The following is a 12,033-nucleotide window of genomic DNA, read 5'->3' on the forward strand; positions in this document are numbered from 1 at the left end:
AATCTACATTTTTCAAAGCCTCAAAGTATTGGGAACTGCACTCAGAGATGCCAGAGTTGGTATTATTAAAACTTCAGGAATGTGTCCTTTGGAGATAACATGTTATGTGTGGTACCTTTGTGCACTTGAACCATGTACCATACGCTCGGAGCTCCTTTGACAAGGCCATTTGATTTGTTTGGCGCCCCCTGTGGGCTTATTCATGACATCATCCCATAACAGCAGTGTGTTATGGGAGTGAGAAAATACAACCCTTTTGGCTCTTGATACATAAAGTTTGCTCAATGGGACTTTATCATACTTTCATGTGGGAGGCACCTTTTTTCATTCATAAGATCTACAACATTAAAAGTTCATTACATTCAACAAAACATGTATTGCACATTTTCCACTTGTGAAGATATTCAAAGATTTAAGTTCATACAGGAAAAAAAATAGTCAATGTGACCTCACAGTTTTATTTCTGTGTCTATCAAATATATATTCTCTTAAATAGATTGACCGTTTACCACACAGCGAAATCATTATCATGTCCACGGTACACCGACCTTTGACCTCTTGAAGTGGAGGACACAACAGTGATGAAAACCGTGCCTTAAACATAAACAATATGTTCACTGTGAAAAAGAAAAAAAAAAAAGTAGGAAAAAACTCCTCATTCTCTGCCCAAAACAACTTTACAAATATATGTATGAACACTTTTGTCTAAGGCTAACAAGTTATTTTTTCATGTTTCAGGCTAATGTTGTCAATAAATCATAAAACACATCACTTCATGATTTACACATTTTTCTGCAACAGTCATCTGAATAATAATAATAATAATAATAATAATAATAATAATAATAATAATAATAATAATAATAATAATAATGATAACTTGGATTTACAGAAAACGTCTTTCAAGGAACCCAAGGCCACTTTACAAAGGCAAAATACAAACATCTTTTTAAAGTTTTCGTCATTAAACAATAGTGAAAGAGTATACAGATATAAATCAAACATAAAAACTGTTTCTGCATATCTGCATGACTTCTCCCAGCTCAAGCAGATCAGGAAAAGCTGAGGCAGCACGGTGGACAGGTGTGTTTCAGGAGAACGATTGTCTACAAGGCTGTGGAAAGACACACTTCACCCAGCTGATACTGAGCTTGTGTTTGTGTCCCACCCTTTCTGTCTTGGCCTTTGAAGTTGAGCTTGTGGAATTCATTGGTGATGGCCGACAGAGACTTTCCTTTGGTCTCGGGCAGAAACAGACCAACGTACAGCGCTGACAACAGGCAGACTGCTCCGAAAGGTACGAAGCAGTACTCACTTAACTCGCTCTGTAGAAGGAAATAAAATGAAATCAATAAAAGAAAATAAAAAAATAATGCTCCTGTTACAATCTTTGTTGTTTGTTTACCATACTTGTACTTTGTAACTGGTTATTTGAGTATTCTTATTGTTGGGAATTAAGTCAAACCTGAACCTGAAAAGCCAGAACTTGGAAAGAATCAAATTACAGAAAGGTGTAAAAGGTGCATTCAAATCAATATAATATAAGCTAGAAACATTTAATGTTTAAACCCCTTGATAAGAAAAATAAAAAACGTCCTCTACATTAGGTTTGTATTCAATATTTTTTAAAAACTTGTAAATCTGGAGTTAACTATTCACTTCTACCATTGTTTTAACACAAGAATGCAGATAGACAGAAGCTGTGGATTTCCTTGGTCTGAGGAAATTCTATTATGAACCAAGATGCACAGGATTAATTGGATGAATTTCACTAACAGAGGAAGGATTAGGGATTATGCTTGTGCCCGTGTTTGATGGCCTTAAATGAGATGTGGTCAAAGACCAGGTGATGTGTGGCTCTCTTGAGGACTGCCTCAAAGACCAACTAAACCCTTATTCAGATTCTGGGGTGGCAAAATATATGTAGCCTGTGTATCAGTGCGTCTTCATGTGGCTTGTATTTTAAAAAAAAAGATCTGAGACTGTGTTAATGCAAACGTGCAGTCCTGGTGCTGGAGAATTTGACTGATGTATGGGTAGATTAAAGAGGAAAGACGCTCACAGCTGGGTGGATAAAGTGTCACACTGACCACTAAAAAAGGAAAAATCATTCCAGTGATGAAAAGGTTGAGCCACATCATGGAACCAGCGATCATATAGGCTGCTGGCCGAGCCGCCTGATTGAAGATTTCTGTTGGAAGGACGCCGGTCACACCAGCTGAGGAAGAATATATAAACATACAAAGCCTCATTATTAAATCTAAAAGCTTAACAACAAGCTCAACTTTGTACTGATAAGAAGGTTTTAGTGCTTTTATTTCCTTATATGTTACATTTTGTAACACTTGCCAAAGGATGAAAGATTACTGAAGAGTACTGCAGCCAGGCTCTTAGAATAAGCTAATAAGAAAAATTTTCATCCCTGTCCTGGTTACCCATTCATTTTAAACCCATTTTTGATTTCCCCACCAGCATACAAGGCTTTAAATGGCCAAGGATCACTATACATTTGAGAACTTTTAATCCCAATAATGTCTTTTGCTGAAACCACTGTGAGCTCTTTGCTAAAGAAGTAAAATTATGATTATTTTGATTATATACCAAACCTGAACCCCCTAGTCACTTATAAAACTGTTTACCGCCTGAATGTGCTGTGAGGACATCAGACAACTTAGGTGTTTATGCAAATAGCACCATCTGTTGAGATGTGTGAGTGAAGCTGTGTTTATGTCTCATTTGGTTTTGTATCAATGCTTAAAGTCTAAAATGAGGATTTGGAGACACATTCAACAATGTTTATAGTTTTCTAGTGCAGTGAATCTGTCAGGGGGTGATTATTCAGCCTGTTTTTGATGCTTGCTGATGTTTTTAAATGTTTATATTGATGACTTATTGAGAAGTTTTTATATTTTATTTAAACCACATTTCACAAGTTTTTTTGATGCCACAGTTAAACTGACCTGGTCCCATGCCAAAGCTAAGGATGTAGGTGAAGATGCAGGTCATGCTCAGGTATGGCATCCAGGATATCAAGTGCTGTTTCCGTGTAATGAGTGGTGGAATAATTGTGGAAAGCAAAAGAAAAGACACCAGATCAAACATTAAGACACAAACTCTTCAGTATATTAATAATGCTGAGCGCCACCACTTTCTACTTCCATACTTAATCTTCTTTATGATATTTCTCCACAACATTAACATGTTGAGGCACAGTGCCCCCTGGTGGACTGACTAGGATACTGAAATGTTTCAGTGAAGTGGAGACATCACTGGATGTTCTGTTCTCAATGCTGGCATGTTCTTTTGTGCCGCAGCACTGTGCTTTCACAACAACTTTTAAGTCAGTCTGTTAACTATAAATGACTGTAAGTTCTTAAAAAAGCGTCCCTTACAGACTTTCCCTGCTGCAATGGCTAAATGACAAAAAAAAGAAGTCAAACATCCACCAAACAGTCCTACACGTGACCAGAATATTATATTCATTCACTTTTCAGTTTATTGTCATTGTTTTGCCAAGTTCTTTCCTTTACCACAGAATGTACATACACAACTTATCATTGACACGTAGAGATTTGAAATTATTTACCTCAAAAGACAGAGCGATCGTGAAGACAACAGCCCAGATGGTCATGAGGATAAACCCTCCCATCAGCATGAACCTCCGACCTTTACGTTCAATCAGCAGGTTCTGGATGCATGGAAATAAACATGTGAGAAAATACAGTCACTCTGACTTCATGTCATTTTTCTCAGATCTGGATCTGTTTGTTATTTACTCCTTTCTCATTTGTTTGTGTTCCTTAAGTGTAATGCATAATAAGTCACAGCAATCTTAATTATGCGAGGAAAAGTAAAACCTGCCTCATGTCCTGCACACAGGGCTGTAATAAGTCCTCAGCATGTATTAAGTCTTACAGTGGAATTCAAGACTCACTCTTGTGTTTTATCCAGTTACATAACATGCTTCAGTGACAGATACTCACACACATTATGCAGGCTGTGAATTCACATGTCCCAGTGCCAATGGTGATATACTGGATTTTATCTGCAGATATTCCTGCTTCTTTGAAAACATATGATGCGTAGAAGTATATCTAAAAGACAAAGAACAAATATAGACATAAAAGCACTTAATTCAAGTACACAGCTGTAATAAGCGGATTAGAACCACTTATTGTTCAAAGAGCAACTATGTTAATACCCAGTACTACTCTCAAAGCTGCAAGGCAAGCGGTCAGAAGGCTTTGAACACAGAAGAGTTTACTCAGCGTTTTGTGATGAGCAGGTATCCAGTGAAAGGTCTGAAAATCAATGTTGATACCCTACAGATGCATTTAATATGTAAAAAAAAAAAGAAAACACTTTGATATTAAAAATATCATCCAAGCCTAACAGCGGAAATCACAGGGTAACTTGTGATTGATACAATAAGACAGGATGTGATAGAAAAAGATTTGATATTACGTATATAGCACAATACTATTCAATATGATATGAAAAAGGATATACTCATGTAGGGGAAAAAAACTTTGCCTCAAATGGTATAAAGCAATAAGACAGGGATACAATACAGTATCATACCATAAAGTACAATAGGGTATGATACTACAAGATTTAGTAGAAAAATGCATTAATACCATACACCCATCATAAAACCCAATGACATGTAATTAATTTATGGATAACAAATACCCCTAAAGAGAAAAATACAGGGTAAATTTCATTAACTCCAGTCATGATGTTATGATGCAGTAAGTTCTTTATATAAAAAAACCCTGTTCAAACCAAAGGGCAACATCCAGTTAGTAAAATTAAAGCCTGTGCAGAAGTGCTAAAAGTTGCTGTTCATCGAGAATCCGCCTGAGTCTTGCAACGCAAGGACTTTTACAGCTTCAAAAAGCATATTTACAGCCTGGTTCAAAAAAGGCTTGGGCTGATTTCACTATCGGCACACACTGTATGGTGAAGGGAATTTTTTTCAAACTCTGTGGTTTAGAAGTTATTAGGATCGTTTGATCATCCAATCAGAGACACAGGCGCCCGTAGCTGTTGGAAAGGAAACTCACAGCTGGCGTCATATCACATGTGGCTGCGACAGACGGGTGACATCACAGAGGGTACAGTCTATGGTTTAAACCAGTGTACTGCTTTTATAATCCATTATCAATCAGCAGCAATATAACAAGCCAGGGCAACAGCATAAGGCATACTGACATTTTTCACATCCCTATTCAAAACAATGAGCCAACTTCGCCAAACTATGGACAGCCCTCATGAATCATTCCCAGTCTACATTATTGATACAACCTGCAGGGATGTAAGGAACACCCCAGCACGACACGGCTGATGTATGGTCTCAAATTTCTAATCAACCATTCGACGGGGCTAGGGGAAACTGGCCAAATGAGCATCAGATACTGTTTCTGGAGCTCAGTATCAGTAACACTGATCCTTGTTGGTTACATAACTAATTTTCTATAAAGACAACCAGCCATGTTTCAATACACTGCAAAAAATCTCTCAGATTATTAAATTGATGCCATTGTTTTCAAAAGGGTGAACCAGCTCCTCTTACCGAGTCGTTTCCACACAGCTGCATGGCGCTGCTGATGACCATGACAGAGATGAGCTGCCAGCGCATCGAGCGGTCTCTGAAGAGCTCCCAGGGTCGGCAGGGTCTCATGCCTTTGGTTTCAGCCTGTTCCTGCAGAATCTCTTCAAGCTCACCACTCTGGACCTCACAGCCGCGCAGCCTTCTCAATGCTGCCGACAGAATACATCAAGACATGCAATGTAAATTCAACTGGTCAGTTAGGAGCACTTACAAAGAGTCATAAGACAAATCTGGAATGCAGCCATTAATGAGCAAGGAAGTAAGAAAGAACCGAACCTGCCTCTCAAACTTGTAGTTTATTTCTGTCTTTTCTGCATAAGTTACACCAGATTTGTTACTCAACACTAGAATGCTTCACACCAAACCCAAGGCACAATCTTTATGTGGTTTTATGACAAAAAAGAATATGAATGATAATATCATGCAAGAGTAAGCAGTAAAAGATAGACTTAATATGGAAACTTCAACCATTACTTAAAATGCTATAACCTGAGGAGGATGGTTGACTCTGTAACAACCCTGAGATCCTAAGAGCAGTAAAAATGAAAACTTACTCTACATAAGTTTGGTCTGAAGACAGCATGTCACAGCTATTTACAAAGCTATTAATTTAAAAAAAAAAATCTGCCATGCTATCTCTGTCAAAGCACCATGTCAACATTTGTTTTAAATGTGCTTTCTGAACAAAAGTCATTAAATCTGAATTCTTAATATTAAAAGCATACAGTTTAGATTTTAAGACTAATACTCTGGGATGTAACATCAATGTCTCAAGAGCGATGGTGTTTAGGAACTTGAAACACTGTAAAAAACAAGCAGATCTTTTAGGGTACTTGAGTGATAGCAAGCAACAAATGACATATTGCAATACTCACCATCCATACAGGCCTCCTTGTCTCCCCGGTCAATAAGCAGGTATCTTGGGCTCTCTGGAAACCACGGCAGAGTCATGAGCTGCACCAGGCCAGGAATGGCATTGCTAGCAAGAAGATACTCCCAACAAGGCTCACTGCCCAAAATCTCTCTATGTATAAAGATAAAAACATTCAATTTAAAGGCACTGTTTTGAAAAAAAAAAGTTTGTTTTCAAATGACAAACATCAACATGTGCTATACCTGAGTCCAACCACCTGTCCCAACACAACACCAAATGCTGTGAAAACAGCAGAAGACAAAGAGATGGCCCCTCTTAAGTGCTTTGGAGCACTTTCTCCAAAATACATGGGCTGCACGTTCATGCTGATCCCTGCAAAATAAAAAGTTCGGTTGTGATTCTGTCATTCTAATTTTCTTTCCACTTAAATCATTACTCATTTTAGCCCAGAAACAGTGTACACAAGGCATATCTTACAACATTACAGGTATAAACATGAATTATTTAGTGACACTAACCACGTACCAGCATTTATGCCAACCAGGACACGTGAGATGATGATCATCTCGAAAGATTTGGCAGCTCTGCTTGTAACAGCTAAGAGTGCGCCCGTCAAGAGGAAAGAGTTGTTCAGTAACAGGCATTTCTTCCTGAGGTGGAAGAAAAAAAGGCTCACATAGCAGATACCCAGAGGAACCCATGATGGTTAAGAGTTTGAAAATGTCTATTTGTCTGTTTTAAAGAAAAGCTGTGAGGAAAGATTTGTTTTCCAAAATCCAAAAACAACAGTTAGAGCTTTATAGAAGTCTTATTCCACTGAGCCATGGAGCTTCGCTTTTGCTTGAAAACTAATACAATATATCAATAACTACTACTGCTGCCTGGTCAACATGTTCTTTCACAGTGATGCAACATTTAAAACTATTTCTTGTTGAGGTTAAACCTAGCGCAAACAGTCCTGCAGTGAAACAAGACCAACCTGCAAGCTCAAGTTTTGTTTGTTCTGGCTGATGTGAGGTCTCCTACTGTCAAGACTCATGTCAAGTCCACCTGATACAGGCCAGGCCAATCACAGCTGTGGTTATAATAAAGGATTGGTTCTGGTTGAATACAATCAGTCACAAAGAAGTGTTGACTAGATGGTAGTTCACTGAAAAGTATATGTCAAGTGTTGGTTTCTTAATTGAATAATATCATATGTATCTGTGTTTTGGAAAAGTAGATACTACATATAAACTGGGTTTCAAAGCTGGACAGCTAGTCTTTTAGCATACTACAGCTACTACTACTACCACTACCATTACTACTACTTCTAAAATGTTTGGATGCTCTTTTTGGTTGCAGCGTACAGAGATATTTTGGTTTGTGTCCTTTAGTAATGCTCAAGGAAACTGTAAGAAAAATAACTAACTTATGATGCAATGGAATACAAGTTTTAGTTTATAGCAACCCACTATAACACCAAATATGTGGTAATCCTCCACTGAAAATAGTCCCCAAGAAATGCACACTTGATTGCTTTTTGAGAAAAATCAGCTTTAGATGACAGAGATAATAAACAGTGCGATACATATCCTATTTGTGAAATATGAGTACATATTTAATCTCACACAATAGCATGTATTTGCCTCTACCATAGCTTGGGAAGGGTACCTTTCACATTTGAAACAATACGGTACCGATGCCCAGTACCTGGCAATTGGTACCGGTACTCAACGGTACCAAGTTTTGGTACGATTTTGTGTTTATGTGGTCAAAAATATCAATTTGTTTAATAATGAAATATAAAAAAAATCAATTAAACAAATTCATTCTTCAATATATAACCTTGCAATGCTGTGTTCATGTCCAGCATGGAAAATCACCTACTCTTCCACTCCCTCACAGTCACAAGGATGCATCTAGGTACCTTAACATGGTACCTTTTGGCTTTACATGACTCGATACCCGGTATTTTTGACAGAATTCGGTCGGTACCTATAAAAGTACCTAATATAGTACTCATCCCTAACCATAGCATTTTTATTCTTACATGTGCATTTTTTGCATGTGCATACTGCACACAGAACATTTGACCTGAATGCAAGTTGTTTCTTTTGCTGTTTGTAGCTGTGGATGCCTGTATGTTTGCACTTTCAAGGGAAGTTTTGATAATTTGGCTGTACAATTGCATAAGGACAATTCAGGCATTCTATTCTATTCTATTCTATTCTATTCTATTATATTCTAAATAGGCTTTTTGGGACTAAAGGTGTCCTTTCAATCTCTCCTAACAGAAAAACATCCAAAGTGAAAAAAAACAAACACTTAGGTAAAAACAAACAAGTTTGAAGGTACAGTAAATACAACCAGTATTTCTGGTCTCAGTCTCTTTTTTGGTTTTATTTTCAAGAGGAAAACAAACAGAGTGTTTAAAGAACAATAGAAACATATATGATTCTTTGAGGATCAAAATTTAATCTAGGGTCATGTGTATAAACTCATATTATCCACAAATGTGAGTGAACAATAACTTAAGCTTTAATTCCTATACAAATAAACAGGTGAATCATTAACTGCAGTGAAAATCTCTGTTGGTAATGTTTTGCATTGATTACCTTCCAAAGCGTATAGTCATAGGTCCTGCGATAAGAGCCCCCGCCAAGCCCCCCAATGAAAAAATGGAGACGATAATGGTCCAGATTAGGGTCACCTGGTAGTCCTCAAGCTGGATGTCCCAGCGCTCCAGGAAAGTCTCATTGACAAAGGTTTGAATGAACTGTGTAGAAAGACAAAAGTGTTAAAGCATCACTGAGTTAACCTAAGAGACACACATAAAAAAGGTAAACAATGCATAAATTAGAGCTGGCACTCATTAGCTCTCAGCCAAATCACACTGTCAGTTAGCCCCTAACACTTCATAAAGATCCCACCTGTACTATAAAGTTTTACTCACAGAGACCCAGCATTAATCCATCAGTGAGCAAGCACTTGGCAAGACTGCTTACTTGGTTGTTCCACACTTATTGCTTACACTGGGAAATCTGCTTCTACATGAACACATGAGGACAAACACAAAAGCACACTCACAATTGTTGGAGAGTTCATTATTGCCAGGTTGTAACCATACTGAAGTGTTCCTCCAAAGGCTGCTGATGCAACCATCAACACTAGAGTCAGAGAACTACCCTGTGAATATAGATAGATAGATAGATAGATAGATAGATAGATAGATAGATAGATAGATAGATAGATAGATAGATAATATATATTATACAGTCAGATTAACTAAATGCAGCTGGAGAGACTGTTGTGGTTACATGGTTTGCAATGTCTAACTTCACCTGTTCTGCACAAAATTATTCAATAAATTTCAGCACAGAGCTATCGACTCTGCAAACTACAGGGGTTAAAAAGCATGACAGATTCCTCATTACATAACATAAAGGTATTACATTTACCTTTTGTGCAGGAGACTGCGACATTGTTGCTCGACGGTGTTGAAAAAAGTGAAAGAAAACACTCCGTCAAGTCTTTGTGCAAACCTCACAGGTCAGCCCACCTCGTCCTCTGTATCGATGCTCAACTCTTAAGCACGCCACTCCAGCACGCGCTTGAAGTACGCACGTGACGTGAGAACTTTTGTGATTGGCTGAAGTCGAGCAAATCAGGCGGTCAGCGCACTAATGTCTCACTTCAAACCATACAGTGAATCTTTAATTACCGAAACAATGATTTATTCTGAGTTTCTTCTGTAGAGACAAAGTCTAACACTGCTGACGCATATGAGGATGGATGATGGCACGTGGAGAGTAATGTCAGAGAGCAACAGGTGCATGAAAGGATAACTGTTGTTCATTATTTTGTGAGCCTCAAAGCATCATTGCCCAAGTCAAAGAAATTTCAATTTCAATTTCACCAAAATAATAATGATAGCCTACAAACAATATAAACATAATATCATGAATATAAATAAAAAATAATAAATATACATAAAATGTGTTTTTCTTCTTTTCTGGTAACTTTGAAATATGATTTAGGTGATACTTCTATGAGGCCAGCCATTCGATCAATGGTTTCCAAAGTAGAGGTTGGGATTCCCTTGTAGGTCATTAAACACTCATGAGAAGACCCCAAGGTGAGGACACCTGGATAAGGCAGCCTCAGTGGGTACAGATTAATTTAGGAAACACAAAATTGTATGCTCATGAATTGTCTTATTTTTGTCAGCTAAATAAAGTATCTGAGGCCCATTGTTTGTTTCAGGGGGGTCACTGGTCCCCAGCGCGAATATCATGGGGGGTTGCAAGCTTTCATATTTTTATTTCCTGCATTACTACAGTGTACTTCCAACCTAGGTGGACTGCAAAATCAGAATTGCCCATTGGGCAAAAAAAAAGTTGTCTAAACTAAACTAAACTAAACTAAACTAAACATGTACCAATCTTCTGAACCATGAGACCCCCGCCACCCCCCTCATGAGACTGTGCTGCCTGACAGGTTTTCAGTTTTTCTGATAATTCTAACTTCTATAAACATTGACATGCCTTGCTTTAGACCAGTATGACACAGAAAAGCATAGGACTGGATTAGAACCCAAAACCTTATCACTGTGAGGTAACTGTTCCTACTTTACACTCACATTCCACTTTTATTTCATTCTGGTAGGGCATGATGTAATTTCCACTTCATCCCGGCATTATAGTAAGCCATTGCATATGCAGCATTGGAGCTGCAAACTGTAAAGCCCCAACAAGAATTCTAACAAAATTCCTTCCATGCCACCTGTTAGTGCTTGTGGTAAGGTTTTATGTATTTTTCATACAAATCTTGTAGTAAAAAATCATAGTCTAGCAGCGGGAAACAGCTGCCATCTTGCTCCAAATGAGAAAGCTCAAGAAGGGATTTAACCCCATATCCCTGAGTCATCATTGCATACCTGCAAACAAATTTGAGGTGCTTGAAGTGCTCCACTGTCAGGGTTTAACAGTTTTCAGACTTTTACATGAAATCATGAACCACGTCTTTATTGGGTGGAGAAATCCAGGATATTCAACACATCAACACACTAGCTGGGCTTCAAACCCAAAACCTTCTTTTTTTTCTGAACACACATCTTACTGCAGTGCTGACAGAAAAAATATAAGAATTATCCAAAATCAATCTTTGAAGTTTTAACAAGTAATTCACTCAGTTACTTGTAACTTGTGCTTTTCCCATAAAACATTTTTTTTTTTTCAAATTCAGCTTTATTTCCTACAAAGTTGTACACAAAACTAACAGTCAACAATTGCTTTACTGGTGAACATACAACCCAACATAGTTTTAAATACACTGAGTATCAACATGTGGAGTATTATGCTTTTAAGAATAATGTCTTGTTGACGTAATGTTGAACTGAGCAGAAAACACACACTCTTACTCACCAGGAAGACAGTACAACAAGCTTCACATGGAAAACCCCCCTGCTGGGATTAGAACCAACAATCCACTTGTTGTCAGATTCATCTTTTTTTCTGTGTGTTATTGTAGGGAGCCAGATTATTTGATCTTCACCCAGGGCCTT

The 12,033-nt window shown here is 37.8% G+C and overlaps 1 protein-coding gene across 1 annotated transcript; it reads right to left on the reverse strand.

Annotated features, from left to right (window-relative positions):
• Nucleotides 1-916: 916 nt before the first annotated feature.
• On the reverse strand, nt 917-10,049 carry LOC141791346 (solute carrier family 2, facilitated glucose transporter member 11-like). The gene is made up of 12 exons (XM_074671722.1): nt 9,929-10,049; nt 9,558-9,656; nt 9,086-9,246; nt 7,014-7,138; nt 6,731-6,860; nt 6,490-6,638; nt 5,576-5,763; nt 3,984-4,094; nt 3,587-3,688; nt 2,961-3,036; nt 2,091-2,218; nt 917-1,325 (listed from the first exon to the last, which is right to left on the reverse strand). The coding sequence occupies exons 1-12, from the start codon at nt 9,950-9,952 to the stop codon at nt 1,107-1,109; spliced, it is 1,512 nt and encodes a 503-aa protein (XP_074527823.1). The 5' UTR covers nt 9,953-10,049; the 3' UTR covers nt 917-1,106.
• Nucleotides 10,050-12,033: the final 1,984 nt, after the last annotated feature.

The sequence above is a fragment of the Halichoeres trimaculatus genome, unplaced genomic scaffold (genome assembly GCF_033239565.1).
Source record: "Halichoeres trimaculatus isolate MK-OKI-2021-1 unplaced genomic scaffold, fHalTri1.1 fHalTri1_scaffold_1, whole genome shotgun sequence".
In the NCBI taxonomy this organism is placed as follows: domain Eukaryota; kingdom Metazoa; phylum Chordata; class Actinopteri; order Labriformes; family Labridae; genus Halichoeres; species Halichoeres trimaculatus.